This window comes from Convolutriloba macropyga, chromosome 7 (genome assembly GCF_964194025.1).
Source record: "Convolutriloba macropyga chromosome 7, txConMacr16.3, whole genome shotgun sequence".
In the NCBI taxonomy this organism is placed as follows: domain Eukaryota; kingdom Metazoa; phylum Xenacoelomorpha; order Acoela; family Convolutidae; genus Convolutriloba; species Convolutriloba macropyga.
Window position 1 is genome coordinate 64,092,979 of NC_134474.1, and position 20,791 is coordinate 64,113,769.

Consider the following 20,791-nt stretch of genomic DNA (forward strand, 5'->3'; position numbering starts at 1 on the left):
TATTGTCCAGCCAAAGTGCAGGACACGTTTTATTGTGCAGCTAAATTCCAGTACCTATTATTTTTCTGCCAAATTTCAGTATACGTTTTATTTTTTAGCCAAATTCGAGGACGGTTTTTTTTCAGCCACATTTGAGGAGATCACTGAAATTCCAGACAAGTTCTTTTCGTACCAAAAATCTTTTCATGCCATATAACGGGTCGAGGACGGCCTTTCGATTATTCCAGGTCTAAACTAGGGTGAACTTTTGTTAAACATAATATCAAAAGAGTTCGTAAATTAGTTCTAAATGAAACAGAGAAGGAGAAGAGAAAAGACACTTGGAAAGGCATTTGTTGTCATATTGGAGTTTGTTTAAATGTGAACCACAGAAGTAACAAGATGTAGAAAAAGTCGAGAAAAACCTTTAGTAAAAGTATGTTTGTTCCGACCACTTTAGTGGGGGGAGGAGCTATATGCTCAAATAGATTTTTTTGTTCAGTCAGTTTTCGCCCCTTAAAATTTCTTATTGTGCTGGGTTGTGAGTGGCGAACAATTTTAAATTAAAAATTGTATTTCGTTTCTTGTCTTCTACACTGTTTGCAAAAAAATTGACTGAATTCAAAATTGAAGTTGAAATTTTGAGTTCAGCCTGTATTTGTTGTTATTATGTTTTCCTTTGACTGACTCTCACTAACAGCATGCACAATTGGCTTCCTCAACAGTAACAAAATTCTATCTAAAAGTTGAAATCTGATTGTTGTCGTGAATAAATTCTTTTAAGACAATTTTCGGTTTTTGAGGTTTTCCACTTTCAATCTTTTTTCTGTCACGTTTTACCCTAGCCAGTAAGAGAGAGAGAGAGAGAGAGAGAGAGATGTCGCATTCTCTTATAAGTGATTTAGAATTTGCTTTTCCTTGCTGTTATATCATTTATATATAGTGGTTTCTTAGCGTCGACACTGCGAGTCTTTTCTTCGTTTTTTTTTTGACATTTTCCAATTTTTAAGGTTTTCCTTTGCTGTTTCGTCGGATCATATCAATAATTATGCACCAATGGAAAATCTCATATCAGAGTAATGGCGTTAAATTTAGGAGGAATTGATTGTATTTCATATTTTTAGTGTCCACACTGTATTTTTATAGGCTTAGGCACAGTTTCCTCACAAAATTGAACTGACTTTTGTTTTTCTTTGTTCTATTTGTAGTATGAGGACCCTTTGTAAAGTAAAAAGTCTCATTGGCCTCGTCTGACGGTATAAAAGAAGCCACTCTACGATTGCCTTGATAGCTAATGCATTTCAGGACTTTGAACATAATTGTTTTCAAAAACGTAAACGTTTTATTTAGGTATATCATTTTCTTTTTTGTCTAATTTCTAATTGCTCTCAATAAAAGACAGATATTTGTTGTTGAAATGCAAGTCAATTAGTTTAGTTTAGGTTTTATCTGACGCTATTTTGACATCAAATATTTTCCTTAGAAAGAAAGATAGACATTGAGTTTTGGTCGCAAGTAATGTTTGTTGTTTTTTATTTAATTTTGTTGTTTGTTTTGTCTCCTGATTGCCGGTATCATCCAATGGTCTCTCTTTATTGCCCGGTATAAAACAATAGTTCAGAAGACAATTTGGTTGCCTGCAATGCGTGCAACTGATGCACTTGTTAGAAGCTTCCAAAACTCACAAATTACCATTAAAACTGAATGTTTTTTGTTTGTTTTTGATATTCCTGGGCCATTGTTGAATTGGGTAGAAAGAGCGAAATAGTGATTTGCCCAAGAAAAGTTCAATCAAAACATTTTTTAAATCCATGCACGATAGAAAACAAAATAATATTATGGACTGAACTTTTGCGTTATAACTCGCAGTCAAAGATGGGCAGCGTCTCTAGAATCCTGCAGTGTGAAGCGGAAGCAGATGAAACCTGTAAACAAACTAACAAATAAAACTAATGCCCCGTAATTCAGTTGATTGAAAAATGGCTAACTAATTAAAACGGGAGATTGTTCAATTTAACATGATAGTTAATTATTACGTGATCTTGTTCATTTTGTTGATTAATTTTGTACTGCTGAGTTGCACCTTTTGAAATTTATTTCTTTTGTTTGATACAAACGTTTTTTAAAAAAGTTCACAGATGAATGAACATACAGCATATTTCTGAGGCACTAAAACTGGCGTTTCGTTATTGAGAGCGACTTTGGCAGAGCGAATTTGTAAGAAATGCGATGAATGCGGTAATTTTTTTTAAAGAAAAGTGGTGATTACCGTGAATGCAGTTAAAAAAAATTCGCCGCGATTCACCGCAATCACCATAAGAAGAGGTAAGAAATACGCTGTGAAAATTGTTTATTTTCAACGCATTTCACCGCATTTTTCTACGAAAATTGACCGTCAAACCTCGAGCGGGCCAGATACAAGTCAGCAACTAATTACCAATGCACAGAAAAATAGCATTAGAAGATAAATCATACTGGAATGTGTCATATTGTAATAGACTCTGTTTATAGCAAAAGTTGACATGAACAGAAACATAGTTGACATGACCAGAAAAAAAGCACACAGCAGATTTTAATGATTCGGTACTAAATCCCAATGACACCACGGTACCGGTTACTCCATGAAACAAAAAAAGGCTCTTTGTATATAACAGAAAAATGATAAAGTCATAAGATCTGATAAGAAATTATAATACACATGGTTTATGAGAAAAAGAGACAAACTCTTTTCACATCTGAAATTGAACTAAAGAGATTAGGTTCCGTTGAGGTGGCTTGGCTAATAGTTTTCTCGATACTTGTGAAGCGTAGGGGTATGAAATGGACGTACCCTGTTGGTATAAAAACTAAAAGAAGATTCAACAATTTAGTAATCGAATTTAAAGCAACAATTTCGATTTTCGTTGCGACAAACATCTAGTCAGAAAAAATAGGGGCATGCAGAAGCTTCAGAAGTTTAATATTAAATTTCTGGCAAACCCATTTTACTAGGGTTCGTTTATTTGGGCTAATGAGATTTATATTGCTAAGTATATTTTAAACAAGAATATATTCTATGAGGAACAAGCATACATTGAGGTCTATACGCGGACTGTTTTCCTACTGAGGCAGACCATTTTTGGCCCTTTGCACAGCCTTAAGGACTATGGAGCTAGAGCTAAATTCAAAGTTGTATCCTGTTTTTTCAGACATTGGTTGTAGAATTTCAACTTCACCAAGTGTTGGACGTTGACCAAAGGAATGGTTTGTGGTATACCAGGGCAGCTTTTTATATATCCTACTTCTCTGATGCGGTGATATGGGATCCGATGGAGTACAAAGGCATTAAACATCTCAAATTTTCCCAAAATCAGATCTGGACTTCTGACCTTGGTACGATTTAGTCATTAAAAAGATTTTTTGTCTTGGTAATCAAACCCATATCATTTCAATCACATTCAATGTTATTCTCTACGTGCTGAAAAACATACGTATGTGTGACACAAACCCCTGCCGAGTTGTGACCCCAACAGGTGTACCAAAGACAGTTCAGTTAATGCTGCGAATACTTCTAAGAAAAGTTGGTTTATATTCCGGAATGGTTACCATATGCCAGATAATATAGGGTGACGTACAAATTCGTGGATTTTTAGATACCATTCAGACAAAAGATCTATATGGCTCACAGAATATCATCAAGAAAGTTTTGTTTGTCGGTTTCGTCTTTGTTTCATCGTAATGTGGTAGTGAAATCTATGGTCTTTAAATGCAAAAGATATTTTAATCATTTATGGGTTTCGGTTTTTGAAATGATAGCAACCAAGGTTGAGGGAGCAGGCCGGAAGAAGTATGTCAAGACTTATGTCTGTATTTTAGTGCGTTTATGTTCAGGCTTTAGTCGGTTTTTCCATGTTTCCAGTCTAAGTCTCATTTAACGCACAATGACCTCTCCCCTCTTGTGTTCATCTTCGGTCGTCTGTACATAAAATTTTCTGTCTGGGACATCGACCTGGGAAGATCTGGCCCCAAAATTGGTTTAGATTTGGATTAAACTTATATGCTTTTGGATTTGTATGTATGAACATAGTGAAAACGAGCCCGCAAAATTCCTTATAAAGTTGCGGTGCATTCCTTAGTTTAACATAAGTTTTAAATGTTTTTTTATGGTAATAAAAATTTCCAAATGAATCTTGAAATGGATTTATGAAATTAATGAAGCGGTCAGTCGAGAATTCAAAACTTGCAACAATATTAGTAAAATTTGAAAAAATTTGGATGGGTGTTTCATTATTAGCAATGAAATTATCGTTCCAGTTTCTAAAATTACATGGACTTTAAAACATAAACATGAATTAATTCTAGTGCCGAAAAATAGAATGAAATGGCGCAATTTGGCTTTAGATGGTTCTGAAACCCATTTGTTTCAGTTTTTCGATTGGGAACTACTAACAGTTCCGTTTTCCATATGACATCAAAATCGAAGAAGATTCTTGAAAGTTCTAAATTACTTTGCTTCCAGGAAAACCCTTCTAAAACGCTCCGTTTAAGATTACTGGGATTTCACTGGTATGCCCGGGTTGATCACCATAAAAGAAACTTACCAACCATAAAACGCCGTATATGGATTTTATGGAAACTTACTATACATACGACTATCATAAAATTTTTTGAGTTTTGCTGAAAAACAGTCCAAAGGACAGTTCCAAAACAACGTTTGTAGGCATGAAATTTCAAATTTCTCTACCTTACTCTTTAATTGTGCCGTATCTACCATAAAACTTCATAAAAAATAATTTTATGGACCGTTTTATGGTTACAAATTTTCCATTAAAAAAGCTGTAATAGAAAATTCCCAATTTTTATGGTTATTTATCTAATCAAGCCAAAATCCCAGTTTGATCAACCCGGGCAGATAATCATTACTGTGGTGATAAATGCAAATTTTTGTTTGTATTGGTAGGCTGATCTAATATTTTGTTCAAAACAATATAAGGAAACTGTGTCAAAAACAGTGGTGTGTATTGAAGAGTTTTGGAAATAGTATCAAAACTGCGCTGAATTCTCATGACAAAAGCAGATATTTTTCAAATCAATCAGCCCTAATAATTTTGTTGTGAAAGTTTTGTAGAATCCTTTGTATTAATTGTAGTGAATTCAGCGGTGAAATAGTACTTTTCACTTCATTCTCATTAATTGTTGAGAAACACCAAAAATGTCTGCTTTTTACCATTTTTCAATCTGCAACCTCTTGTTCCGCTGCGCCGCCACTTATTGGTCTTTCTAATATTCGCTTCTTTTTCAAATTATATTCAGTTCATTGTTTGATGTCTAGTATATTTTTTGTCCAAGTGGCGAAATTTCTGAAAACTTGAGAGCAACATAGAAATGATTTTTTTTGAGAATTGAGGTGATTTTTCCTAAAGGCAGTAAAAAACAAGGGTCTCATTTTTCAATATCACTTAAAACATAGGAACTTTGGTAAATGCTGCGAGTTTATGTAATAACTGCATATGTAGTCCGTAAATTCCAACGTGAATGAATTTTCACTTCTAAAAAAGTATCTCTTACTTCATTTTGGCAGTTTTTACAATTAACATCAAACCTTTACGAGTTATTTTGTTCTCCTCCTCTCTTAGTATGGTCCCTCTATGAAAACAGGGGGCCATGCAAGTTAAAATGAGCACTGCATAATAAATAAAATTGAGGTAGCGTCCGGTTTCTTAGATTCGGTTTTTTCGGTTTCAAACCTAAGTTAATTGTCGGTCTGTTCGGCTCATTTGATTTGATTTGTTTTAAACGTCAGAAACCGTTGATATTGTCGGTTTCATTTCACAGGTAAGCATGAGAAAATGACTTCATTTCTCAAGATCTTATAAACACTCAATTTCTCAAGATCTTCATTTCTCAAGATCTTATAAACACTCAATGGGTTCGATATAATAAACTGAATCCTCAATAATGGTCAATAAGTTTGTGAGTTTTGGAACATATCGTGTCGGAGAAGCCCAACAAGTCGAATATGAGACCGAACGAACCAGACATACCGACAATTTCTAACCCAGACAGTCTATCATACCCAATATCTCTTCTGGGTCCTTATGGTGCGGTTTTCGGGATCCGAGTGAACGGTAACGAATTATCAATTCTGCTTAATATTTTTCATCTGGCTTGTATATTTTCGATTATTCGACCCATTCTTATTGTAAGTTGACCTCAATCCCTTTGGTACTTTTTTCAACCAACTGTGTTCGTTTTTTTTTCAAACATGTAAATTAATAATATAACCGAAAAGTTAAAGTTTACATGCCTTCAGAATAATCAGGAATATTTATTGAAATAATCAAAATTATACATTAATCTTCTGGATATTAATTGATATCTACATGTTCTTAAACTCTTTTTGACAATCTGTTAACTCAGCAACAAAAATTTCAGTGGCTGAAAATCAAATTGAGCTGTGATTCTATTTAGTCATAACGAATGCCATCGAAATTGCATACATCACGAACCCCGATGTGTATGTCCTTTACAATGGAGGGGTTACCCTGAAAAGTTCTCTGGTCGCAGTGAAGCTCTCCTGCAGCATTGACGTCACTTATTTCCCATTTGACGAACAAAAGTGTTACTTCAACATTGGCCCAGTATACAGTCCAGTTAAGTTGTACAATTTAGGTGAGTCTACTCAGATCAAATATGTTGAGACAAATTGACTCAATGGACAAAAGAAAAACTGTTATCAATAGGCTAAAACTTATCTATGAAGTTTTCTAAGAGTGTTCCTTTTTGGTCTCAGAGGTGCAACAAAAAGACAAGCACGAATAAAGAATCCAATCAAATTACATATGCATATATATATATATATATATATATATATATATATATATATATATATATATATATATATATATATATATATGTATATGTATAATTAGATATATTGCAACTACTCTTGTTGCTATTATGAATTAGGGGTTGCAAATTACATCTTCATAGCTGGTGTTTCATTTGGTATCGACAGCCGTTTTCTTCATCACTGGTATCATCTGGTATCTCGCTGTACATATACACCTTGTTGTGAACATATCATTTTTTTTTAAAAAAATCATTGATCGATTAGAGAAATTTGCTAGGAAATGAATCATACAAACTTTGTTGAGGTGATATCCCATCCTTGATTCACTATAATTTCGCAGAAGCACAAATTGTTGGTCAGTGTAATTTTAAAGAACCTTCTTTTTCCCGTTGGCTAAAAATTGACAGGTAATACAAATCGTGTTTGATGTTTTAATTTTGATGTTTTTCAGCCAGTGAAACAACTGACGCATACCTTAATTTCTACACTGAAAACGACCAATGGGAGCTATTGAAACCAGTCAGAGTATCTATACACCAGGACGTTTTAGATGGCATAATTGTGAACGAAGAGTTTAAAGCAGAAATTAGGTTGCGTAGACGTCCCCTGTACTATATCATAGGCAGGTGTTTCCTTTTAACCAAGTTTAAAACCTATTTTTTTTCCACAGTAGTAAAAAAAATGATAGTTTTCCTCAACTATAACCTAATTTTTTCGTCAAGAGACTGTAAAGAACTCAGAAAAAAGTTATTAGCAGAAACTAGTTTTCTGATTTGACCGAAAAACGTTTATACCAGTTTTTGAAGATTCGAAAAAAATTGAGCACATAAAAATTATTTTGCGGGAGCAAAAAGTAGCAATGCAGTTTTTATATAAACCGCTGTGAAAAGTGATGAATTATATTGATTTCCTTTTAAAATTTCTTTTTCCGTCAACTTATAAAATTCACTCATTATAAATGATGGATAAATGTGGCGTATTTAAAGCTGTGTTCGAATTTTTTTTAATTGCGAAAGATGAAAGGTCTAATTTCAAAATAAAGTGAAAAGTTTACCGTTATTACCAAAGTTTCGTTGCAAGAAAAATGTTTGGGACAAAAGAAGAAAAATTATTAACCTCAATTGGTATATGAAATTAAAAAAAAACTGTCTTAAAACGCAATTTTCTGCAGTGAATTTTAATTTTATATCATGAAACCTCTTGCCTTAATATTGCAAAATATCTCATCAACATCTTGAAAAATACAATTTCTATTCTAAATAATATCTACGCGTTACATATCACGAGGTATTATTATTCGGATAAAATGAGGTAGAATAACAACGCAGTGTGAAAAATTATTTTTCAAAGATTGGGAAAGCTTAAACAAGCATTAATATGTAGCGCTTAATAGTAGTGAATTGAAACTGCTAACAGAATATTCTCCAACTACATAATGATTTTCAATTTTACACTTCTTCTATTACAGTAGTAAAGTGGTACAGTTGCACAGTAGGAGAGTAGTACAGTGGTTTTTGAGTTAGTTAAGGTTAGAAATCGAACAGGAATTGACATTCGAAATGGTAGAAAAAGTTGTGCATATTAAGATCTATTTTACATCCTTCTGCACTTTTAGTGGCAAGGTTAATTCGATTTTGAAGAGCAAGTAATAATAATTCAAACTTTAATTGCGCTGTTACTCGACATATGCACACATACAGTAGTATAAATCCTGAGCTCTGGTTCAAACCCTAATTGAGACCGGATGTGTTTTTTACACGAATCTGTCAAATGCTGGCGGATAATTGGTTATTTTCCAAAATGTAGTAGAAAACATCAATTCTTGCAAGATTCTGACAGAAAATGGTTTATCTTAAAGATTCTGTCAGAAAAATGTTCATCTGACAGATTTTTGCAGAAGAATGGCTATCTTGCAAAATTCGGGCAGAAAAATTTGTTATCTTGAAAGAATCTGATGAAACTAACTGAGTTCGTTCCGATTTAGGCTCTGTCACGCCCCGATTTCGTCCATCATAGTTACGTGGTGATTTTCCTTTAAAAATCCATAAATAAGTGCTTTAATCTAGTTCATATTCAGATAGATCTCAAGGCCATATATAGCCAGTATTTCCATCTAGGCCTGTAACCCCTAATTTGTTTATGTTGATGAAAAACAACATCAGATTGACAGTTCACTGATAAACTTATTAAAAGCCTAAAAGCCCCAATAATTACCTTTTTGAGTTCCCTGACGATGAATTCGCATAATTGGTAAATAACTTCACGAGAGGTTATGTACCTGGTGAAGTAATTATTCTGATAAAGTAGGTGCTAATACGGAACTTGTATATGTACTTAACAAACATCAAGAGACGTAAAAATCTGGAAATTGCACATCTTGTAGATCAGTAAATATTTACGAAGGACCAATACAACTCAAGGTACAGCCCTGCGGAACTCACGATCTCCAGAACACCGGAGAACCAGCCCAATGATCGGTTGCTGATCAAACTCAGCAAAACTTAAAACCTCTTACTCCATCATTGAAACTTTGTCTTTATTTCTGATATAATAATTAAAGATCGAACTGCAAATTCTTCCTAAAATAACTAAGTTGGAACAGACTTCTTTAGTGTTATATTGTGGCCAAATAAAACTCCGGAAACCAAGGCAACTAGTAGGTATATCATTTATCCAAACCGCTCAAAAAAAGGCTATTACTAGCAAAATTAATTCAAAATGTTTCTACTAAAAATCGCACTGTGAAACATCTAAATAAGTCCTTGTAAAATGACAATTATTCACATTATTTACTTCTAAAATTAACCTCAAAAAACAACATGAGGAGCACTTTAAATATCAGTGCGTAACATGGTGACAGAAGTTACTAACCGTTTCCCAGTTTAACGGACCGAAATTCCGAATAATTCTTTGATTAATTTGATATTTTCTTCTTTCTTTTGACTTTTGCTTTATTTTCTTCCACTTCATTACCTCAAGAATCTTCAGCCAGCATCCAGCACACTTCTTCCGAGCAAGACGATAATGCAGAAACCAGTAACAAAGTAAAGAAAGAGTGGAAATTGTGTTTGTGTCTCTGTGGACTAAATGCAACAATAATTCAAAAGTGCTTGAGTGAGCAATAACTGGAACAAACTCAACCACAGCCACCACAACGGACAAAGACAACACAATGTAATTGCAAACGAGGATATTGTGAGTAAATGAATTTTTAAAATTAATTTTGGTGCTTTATTTATGTCAGTTTATAAAGAACAAATTCTTCCCGCTATTAATAATTGTCGCGATTCCCCCAATTTTGTTGAACATATTGAAGGAAACAATATTAACTACACACAAAACAACAATAAAACACAAGCTCAGATAGTAACCGCTTTCTCCTCTTCAGTTTATAAGTCCATTCTAATTTATGTGCAAGATAATGATGACAAACGTTGCAATTTATTGGACAGCAAAAAGTTTAAATCAAAAAGTTCGCAAATTTGGCCCTATTCGTAACAAATTTCAACCAGACAGAAATATTAACCTTGAAAACATCATTACTGATTATCAGATAACATCAGAATAAGCTAAATTACTGAAACCATAACTTAAACATTAACTAAAAGAGGGCAAAACCAAAATTTAAACAGAAAAATAAAACAATTATATTTAATTCCCCCACCCGGCTCCGGAGGTTAATGAATCAAACAGTGACTTCTGTCATTATGCTGTTGCCTATCTGAGTGCAGCTTCCGCATGGCCTGTGCGGTTGTGGTCTCCACAAATTCTCTTAGACTAAGGGGCACTCTTTCATGGTGAGACTTCGGCGGCCCATACGGCTTCAACGATATAAATCTGACGATTCGACCGGAGCTTAAGGCAAAGGTTCATAAGCAGCCCATCTTTACTATTTTCTGAACAAATGGTTTCAGTAGGTTCTTTTTCTGATCTCTTCTGCTACTCATTGAACTTCTTTTATCTCTATTATCCAACTAATCTCCCCATTAAGTTAAGTTAAGTGTGCTATTTAATATTTTAGAACAAAAATAAGACTGATTGAACAATAAGTACATAATCTAAACGGGTAAAAAGCAAAATGGCACACCGCAAATCAGCATCACACCATTTTCTGGATCAGAAACAGACAATTTTAACGAGTTTGAACAGTTAATAACAGGAGCAATCGGAGTCGCAGCAATCGCAGGCGCGGAAAAGGCAAATTTTTTGCAATTACACTTAAAAGGAGATGCTTTACGATACTTCTTAACCCTACCAGCGGCTAGGAGACTAGATTTTGCAGATAGTATAACAGCTCTAAGAAATCGATTCTCACAAGACGACTTGAGAGAAATCAGAATAATAAAATTAGAGAAACAAAAGTTTAATCCAAAAACTGATACAGTGAAAAATTTCTTAATAAAAATAAGAACTAAAGCAAATAAAGCATATCCAGCACCTGAAATAGTAGTAGCAGCATTAAGTGGACGTGATGCTGAAGCCCGTAGACTTGAAAGAGAGAGAGCGCAGCAAGGGAATCTGCCCTTGAAAGGTCAGAAAACAGGAAAAACGAACAGATAAAGCGCTTTTTCATCAAGTCCATGCAAAACTGGCTTAAGCCTAAGCTGTTAGAAAGGCCAGATACAGACACAATAGATCAGTTATGTTCCTTAGCTAGCCAACAGATTGCAATAAGGGAGATGTGTAACAGAGAAGAGTACTTTGATGAAGGATTTAATGAAATAACTGAATCAAATACTTGTAAAATGTTGAAAGCAATGACTGTTATCTCCAATAATCAGATAGAACTTGAACAGAAAGTAGCACCTAAAAATGAGCCACAAGGTCCAGTAAACATCTTCACACCACATTACCCACAACAAGTCTACAGAGAAAGTTATAGACAAATATTTCGTCCACAATATCAAAACTATCGACCAAATTATCGTCAATATCAGCCCAATTATGGTCAATTTCAGCAAGACTATCAGACCCAGCAACAGTATGCCCCCCGTGCAAATAATTACCGAGAGCTTAGACCACAATTCAATACCCCTAGACCATTTTATTCTAACGAACAGCCACAAACTCGGAATTATTGGACTGAACCTTCAGATAGTCCCCCATTTGTTCACCCAGCTTATGTTAATAGATCTATTTATCGGTTCCCAACCAAAAATACCCCTGCAAACCTCTTTCGACAGGGAATATTTTATGACAGTCAAACAGCAGCACAAGACCGATATGGTATGCAAAAAGCAAAAGAATTTAGTCGTGCAGGTGCACTTCAGAACAGAAATGTGAGAGGTATGAACTATCCATTTAATCAACAAAAAAATAATGAAGGCAAGCAACTTTACAAACCAAATTAGAAATTATAAAAACTCGGTTAATTATTATAACGTCAAGTCTTAATTTAGAGAAATTAATGGAACCATTGTATAAAGAAAATAATAAAAAGCGTAGAAAACGCAAAAGAAATACTAACAAAAGTAAAGTGAATAAATATGTGCAATTCCCAAATCAAGTACCTGAGCCCGTACCAAAGCGAGTAGCACATGTTAAACAATTATTTAGCATTGTCCCACTTTTAGGCAGAACATTATCCTACGTTAAAATTAAATTTAACGGAGAATTAGATGGACGCGCACTAATTGATACAGGAGCATTTGCAAACGTGATATGACGCGAGTTTTACAAGGAAGTTATTAACACAAATATCTATTCAATAACAGAAATAGAAAAACCAGATCTTGATAAATTTAAAATGGCAAACGGAAATATAGTTAAAATTGACAAAGCAATTAAAGTTACATTTAAATTGGGCACACAAACATTCACCGAAGACTTCCTTGTATTAATTGTCACAACTCCTGTAATATTAGGCAATCAATTCTTCGTTAAACATAAAGTAAGCATCTGCCAAGGACAAATCTACATTGAATTCCCTGACCAAACTCTGCAAATAAACGAAATAAAGCCAGAAAAGCAACCCAGAAGAGTGGTAAAGCGTAAAAAAATTGGAATTTATAAACAGAAAAATCAAGTATTACAACCAAATCAACAAGCAGTACCAGAATGCAAGCTTAAGGACAAACTAAATTCTTTTACTGATCTTTGCGCAGTAATAATTCCAAATGAAATCTTTTAAAAAGATAGCGAAATAATATGAACGTCCTCTTTAAGTAAAGTTGCTGAAAATAATATCCTTTACATCTATGTCCTGAACATTACTGATTATCCAGTTACTATATATAAAGGCCAAGAAATAGCCAAATTCTCGTTCTTATTGTCATATCAAGCTGAAAAGTTGTTAGAAGTAGATCCTCAGTTAAAAAATGTTGCAAAAATGACCGAATATTATTTAACAAGAATAAATAAACTAATTCAAGTCACATATATCTCAACAAGAAAAGCTCAACCAGCAAAACCTGCCCCGGAATATGAAAAATTGTTGCTCACAACGACTGAAACATGCCCTGACGCGACAAATTTGTCGCACTTGCAGAGAGAAATTTTTGAGCAACTGTTAAAACTGCAAGAAACGGAAAAACTAGACCCAAAGGGTAATCATCAGGACAAAATAACTTTTCTGAGCAAATTCTCGTGGGAGAAATCGGCCCATAATGATGAACAAAAAGCTGTGGTAGGCGGACTTTTATTTGAATTCAGTGATATCTTTGCAAAACACAGATTTGACGACGGATATAATACAGATTTAAAAATAAAGTTAACTCCAGAAAGAAGCATCCCAATTTATGAACAAGAACCTCCAACTCTATCCATCTGAAAAATGAGTTACAAGTAGAACTAGCATTAATGCATTACTACTGATTGATAACAACTTTGTCTCAATCAAGATATAGTAGTCCCCTTTTTGCACAACGAAAGAGCTCAGGAAAACTTAGACTGTTAATTGACTTGAGAAAAGTAAACCATTTGTTGAAGAACGATTATGTGAATACATATTTCCCGATTTCGAACATGAGTGATGCAAAAAACTACTTTGCCGGGAAAAAGTTGTTTACGAAACTTGACTGTTCTCAAGCGTTACCGCTGTGTGCAAATGGCAGACGATGTATCAGTGCAACTGCTAGCATTTACTTTTGCTTCGAGAACTTATGCTTATAAATGTCTTGCCCAAGGATTGAATAAGTCAGTAACTGGATTCAGCTCCTTTATTAGACATTAGTTGGACCCATGCTTTGCCCCAGGAAATTGTATCCAGTTTATGGATGATGTATTGCAAATGCAGTAACAAATTTTGAACAATTGGTACCCTTTTGGGAGAAATATTTATCTGTATACGTCAATCAGGAATGAAATTCTCACCTGAAAAATGTGAAATAGCAACAGATACAATGAAATTCTTTGGAAATAACATTAGTGCAAAAAGAATATCACTCGAAAAGTCAAAAATAACTAATTTTCTCGATAAATTCGAAATGCCGAAAACAACAAAGCAATTAAACCGATTAATCGGCTTCACACAATTCGTCCGAAATTACATTCCTAACCTAGGTGAAAAACTAATGTCATTTCAGGAAAAAAGCTAGGAAAAAGTAGGACTAAAGCTCCTGAAGAAGGATGCAGTAAAAGAAACCACAGAAGAACACGTAAAAGCATTAGAAGTAATAAAGAGGGACCTAATGTAAGCAACAAATGTCACATTGCGATTGCCAAAACCAGGCTTACAGTATGTAATTCTTTGTGTTGCTAGTTACCACGGTGCAGGTTTTGTATTAATGGTGAAAGACTATGTAAACGAAACTGGAAAGAAAAGAAAAGAAAACATACGCTCCCGTATTGAGTGGATCGCACTTGTTTAGCACAACACAATTAAAGTTCTCTATATATTACAAAGAGTTTCTAGCTTTGTACTACGCACTGGACTATTTTTCGCACTACGTTTGGGGATCAAGCAAACAAGTAATTATACTCACTGACAACAAAAGCCTCACACAATTCTTTCAATCTTTTCAAATTAATACCGCCATCTCTTTGGAATTGTTTAGACAGAATACTCGCCTTTAAAATAGTAATTGATCATATTCCTCGACGCGCTAACTACGCAGCAGATTTCATTTCTAGAATGAAGAATGACAAAACAGCAACAATGTCTTTAAAATTAACAGATAGAATTCCAGTTAGAGAAATTGAAATTGATAACGAAGCACAAAACCCTGATGTCGAAATAAGTTTACTACTAGACACTGAAATTAATGATGATGAACTAAATGGAGATGCACAAAATGCTCTGAAAAGGATTGGGCTTTATGATGAATACAAAAAACGTCAAAGTAACTTACCAATAACAGAAATACAAGGACTATTTAAACTTAAAAGAACGCAAGAAATAAATTCAATCCAGTAACCAAATCCATTAGATGAGTTTCCAGATCTTACAGACAACTTAATTAGCCTCAATTTAGCAGAAGAGCAGCAGAAAGATGCAGATAACAGAACAGTAATAAACTGGATTCAACAAAACACTCAACAACCAGACTTAATGTACGCTTCAACAAATATAAAAAAGTATGAGAAACACTTAAACAGATTAATTCTTGAAGGGAATGTCTTATACCGGAACTTTTATGATGATACTGGAAAAGTACTTCATAAAAAATTCTGTGTACCTAAGCATTTGTGGAAAGAGACTAAATATAGGCTCCATAATTCACAAACAGCAGGTCATTTAGGCATCAAAGCAACAATTCAAGAATTTAGAACGCAATTTTAATACACAGGCTTCACTGAACACTTCATTAGTTTCATTAAAAACTGCCTTACTTGCCTCCAATTGAACAGAGTTCCAAAAAACCACATCACACTAAAGTTGCAACAAGTTAGTTCATTACAATCATATCCAGGCGATATGCCCCAAATCGACTTAGTAGGCCCCCTAAAGTCCTTGCAATTTAAGTATGTTATGAGAGAATTAGATGTTTTTACAAAATACCTATTCGCAGTTCCGTTAACCAATGGATATGCTGACACATTAGCTCGAGATCTAGTAAAGGTGTTCTTCCAACACAGCTACATTCCTCAAACAATACTTAGTGACTTAGGAAGAAACTTTACTTCAGAATTAATGTCAGAATTAGCAAGTTTATTAGAAGTAAAGCTGAAACATGCCTCACTAAAGCACCCTCAGACCATTGGAGCAGTAGAGCAATCTCATGGACCACTAAAACGAATTTTGAAGCTCAATGCCGAGGAACAATGGAAAGACTGGCATAAATATGTTCCTCTGGCAACGTTCATTCATAATACTTCATATCATTCAGCAACAAATTGTTGTCCTTCAACTTTATTCCAAGGCAGAGAACCAATAAAACCCCTTGATATTAGATTCTCTCGAAAAGTAATGGATGCAGTAGCAATAAATTCAGATTTTGTAAATGAACTGCAAGACGCCATGTTGCAAAAGTTTGGAGAAAACAAAGAAAAACTGACAACCGCATATTTGAAGTACAAAAAGTATTATGACCAAAAACCTTCAGCAAAACCCATTCCAGAGAAATCATGCTGTTCACTTTTCAATCCTAAACTACTAGAACAATCAACAGTAATTGCTTCTCAAGTTCAGAAATGGCTACCGCTGTATAAAGTAGAAAAAGTCCTTACTGATTCTAATTATATCATTCGAAAAGTAAACACAAGTTACACACAATGTGTCCATCGTATCAGATTGAAACCAATTAAAACAAGTGAAACTCCTGAAGACCTTGAAGTCATCAATCCTGCAAATTTTCAACCTGATCCATCGAGAAGACAACACATGGAACCAGATCCATTGATAAATCCATTCCGGAATAAATTATCGAACAAAAAAAGGAGACACAGCAATCAAAAACAGTGAAACAAGACCCAGTCAGAGTGACCATAAATGTTCCCCTAGGTGGACCATTAGCAGGACCAGCAGCAGCAGCAGCACCTCCATCATCACCACTGTCACCACCAAGGGTAGTAGTTAGACCACGAACAGCCCCAGTACATCTTCCGGTGTTTGATTCTTCAAGCTCAGATGAAGCAGTTCCAAACTTATTTGATAAAAATAGCAGTTCAGATGAAAATCTAGCTGACCTGAACCTAGACGCTGAACAAATAGCTAGAGTACCGGTTGATCCGTTAATTGCTAACAAAATTAGACAGCAAGAACCAGAAATTCGTGTTCCTCTAGGATCATCTTCATCAGATGATGAAATGTTTTCATCTCTCCATTAGCCCCAACCAGCAATAGTACCATTAGATGTTGAATCGCCTCCAGAAACACATGAAAAACACTTTGCATAAACCGAGAAGAAATTGAGGGCCCGAACTTATAACCCTAAACGAAAACCAGAAAAAAGTACTTTTAAATCACCAGAAAGTTATCAACAACGAAAAAACATAAGCGGCTTTAAACTAGAAAGAGAAATAATATTGCATAAAGAGGATAGAACAAACCCTTATCTAACCAACCAAGATAGAAGATCAGGCAGTCCTAGAACGAAAAATGCACGCGCTAGATTGGAGCAAGAAGAAAAACGTGAAGCAATAAAAAGCATCTGCACAAGCATCAAAACAATCAATTACACCACGTAGAGAGACAAAATTAGACCAAGTTGGAGCAAGTATAGCTAAATATTGAAGGAAAAAGTCCAGCAGTTCAGTAAACAGACCAACAACTAGATCTCAAACAAAAAACTCTTCCCCAGGCTCATCAAATCAAAACTTAAATCACTTTAGTCAAGAAATAAATGCAATATATATAAGTTCACCAACAGATATCTTACATTCTCCACACTGTTTTGCACACTGTATATCAGCAGACCTTGCAATGGCAAAAGGATTAGCCCGACAAGTCAAAAGCTGGTACCCAGCAGCACCAAGTACAATCAGGCTTAAATATCCATCAAATATTGGCTCAATTTTTTTAAAATTTGACCCACAACTTGAGCCTTATGTATTCAGTCTAGCTACCAAAAATAGATACTACCACAAGCCCACATACGAATCAGTATTATCAATTCTTTATGAGCTGAGGGAAATAGTATTGGATGCAGGAATCCAACACTTAAGTCTTCCAAAATTCGCCAGTGGCTATGATAAATTAGATTTTAACATCGTTTTTGAGCTTAAATGCCAAATTTTCGACCCTCTACCCCTAACCATATATATCCATCAGCACGTACAGACCCAGTACAGTCTAGCTGTGCCCCTAATCTGTCCCAATAGCCCAACAAGCCCGAGCAACTTAGTCCTACAGTCCAAAAATCGACCAAAATTGGAAAAATTTGGACCTTAAAATCTAGTTTTTTTAATATATCTCATGAACCACTTGTCTGAACCTGGATTAACCTTTTGTTCTGAAAAGCCCTTATCCAGTAAAAGCGATCCCAGCTATAATTGACCCCTTCCGACAAGTTCTAGGTACCAAAAACTTAGCCCAAATTTGACCTTCCCAAAAATCCTAGGTTCACTTTTTTAAGCAGAGGAATCGACCTGCAAATTTTGAAGCAATTTGGGAACTTTAAAAAACGCGTGACGCTGGGCTGCCTGAAATTTGACTCTTTTCGAATCCGCTCGAATTCAATGATAACCTCTACAAAAAACGCAAATATGCCTGATATTATAATTGATTCAGTTAGCCCTGTTAATGAGCAGTCCAACCATAGCCAAATGTACCATTTTTAACAAGTTTTTTATAGCCATATAGCCAATAACCTGTCAGCTATCTGAGCTTTTTCAAAAAATCCCAGGTTCACTGCAGCAAAAACGTTATAACTGAAAAAATACCTAAAACCGCCCAAATTTTAGCGCTGCAGATTTTTTTGAGCCGAGAAACCGATTCACAAATTTTTAGCCCGATCCAAGCCTTTTAAATGTTCATAAAATCTCAAATATCGATTGAACACCCAATATTACTAGCTTAAAACATCTGCATGCTCACGCTCTACACGCTCATATAAAAAATATTGAAAATTGTTCCGTAAAATGTTGAAATAATAGCAAAAAAACTGAAGCCTACCAAACTCTTCTCAATTTAGTCAAAATAGAGTCAGATTTAGACCACAGAAATAGTATCAAATAGCCGATTTATGAACCCGTATCCAATATTCAGCCTCTCTAGTAGCTGTCGAAGCTTAATAAACCCATACAACCTCACAGAAATGCATAAATGTTGAAAAAAAAAAGAAATAATTGAAAGCTGCATATATTTGACAAAATTTAGCCCAAAATTCTAAAGTGAAAAACTCAACATAATGACCCCAAATCATGCACCAAACTGCACAAAAAGCTGCCACCAACATGGTACTCACTAGTATGACCCTCAATTACCGTCAAAAATTAATCATCTCCAATCCAATCTATGTCAACTTATGCACCAAACATGACGTAACACAATTAAAAATCTAGCAAATTTCACAGAAAAACTGGAACAAAACACATGTTAATCATCTCCAAAACTACCAAAAAACTACCCCTGATAGCCACAGATATCAGTACTAATAGCTAGCACCCAACTTATGCCACTAGAGCATTAACAGACTGACACATGTCTTGAAAAAGCTCAATTAGTGGAAAAATCATGCCTGAAAATTATCATTTTGGACTGAGAAATCAAGGTTCTGACCTGAAAAATTGTTCCAGAGCCCATAGTTCAGTAATATACATTAGCACAAGGCACAGACAGTACCATTTTAACCATCCAGTATCGATAATGTATGAACAGTGATGATTAATTCAACCCAAAATTTGACGATCCAAAAATAGCCAGGTTCAGTTCACAAAAATAGTCAAAAATTTGCGAAAAATGCTCAAATTACGCCAAATTGCGCTGCAGGGTTTTTTAAGCCGCTGAAACGATCTGTCAACTTTCAGCCTGATTGGAGCAATTTAAAAATCGCGTGACGGCGGGCTGCCTGAAATTTCACAGTAATTGCAACACTAATTGCTTATCAAGTTCAGAAATGGCTACAGCTGTATAAAGTAGAAAAAGTCCTTACTGATTCTAATTATATCATTCGAAAAGTAAACACAAGTTACACACAATGTGTCCATCGTATCAGATTGAAACCAATTAAAACAAGTGAGCTAAAAAAACATAAGCGGCTTGAAACTAGAAAGAGAAATAATGTTGCATAAAGAGGATAGAACAAACCCTTATCTAACCAACCACGTTAGAAGATCAGGCAGTCCTAGAACGAAAAATGCACGCGCTAGATTGGAGCAAGAAGAAAAACGTGAAGCAATAAAAAGCTTCTGCACAAGCATCAAAACAATAAATTACACCAAGTAGAGAGACAAAATTAGACCAAATTGGAGCAAGTATAGCTAAATATTCAAGGAAAATGTCCAGCAGTTCAGTAAACAGACCAACAACTAGATCTCAAACAAAAAACTCTTCCCCAGGCTCATCAAATCAAAACTTAAATCATTTTAGTCAAGAAATAAATGCAATATATCTAAGAAATAATCGAAAGCTGCATATATTTGTCAAAATTTAGCCCAAAATTCTAAAGTGAAAAACTCAACATAATGACCCCAAATCATGCACCAAACTGCACAAAAAGCTGCCACCAACATGGTACTCACTAGTATGACCCTCAATTACCGTCAAAAATTAATCATCTCCAATCCAATCTATGTCAACTTATGCACCAAACATGACGTAACACAATTAAAAATCTAGCAAATTTCACAGAAAAACTGGATCAAAACACATGTTAATCATCTCCAAAACTACCAGATGCTCCCCCTGATAGCCACAGATATCAGTACTAATAGCTAGCACCCAACTCAGGCCACTAGAGCATTACCAGACTGACACATGTCTTGAAAAAGCTCAATTAGTGGAAAAATCATGCCTGAAAATTATCATTTTGGACTGAGAAATCAAGGTTCTGACCTGAAAAATTGTTCCAGAGCCCATAGTTCAGTAATATACATTAGTACAAGGCACAGACAGTACCATTTTAACCATCCAGTATCGATAATGTATGAACAGTGATGATT

At 34.8% G+C, this 20,791-nt stretch overlaps 1 protein-coding gene across 1 annotated transcript in view; it reads left to right on the plus strand.

The window, feature by feature from the left end:
* The first annotated feature begins 5,964 nt into the window (after positions 1 to 5,964).
* LOC142343102 (acetylcholine receptor subunit beta-type acr-3-like) overlaps positions 5,965 to 20,791 on the plus strand; it is a 68,493-nt gene continuing 53,666 nt past the window's right edge. The window contains exons 1-3 of the mRNA XM_075394789.1: positions 5,965 to 6,086; positions 6,430 to 6,630; positions 7,263 to 7,433. Of these exons, the coding sequence (XP_075250904.1) occupies positions 5,978 to 6,086; positions 6,430 to 6,630; positions 7,263 to 7,433 (481 nt within the window). The 5' untranslated portion in view covers positions 5,965 to 5,977. The remainder of the gene's footprint in view (positions 6,087 to 6,429; positions 6,631 to 7,262; positions 7,434 to 20,791) is intronic.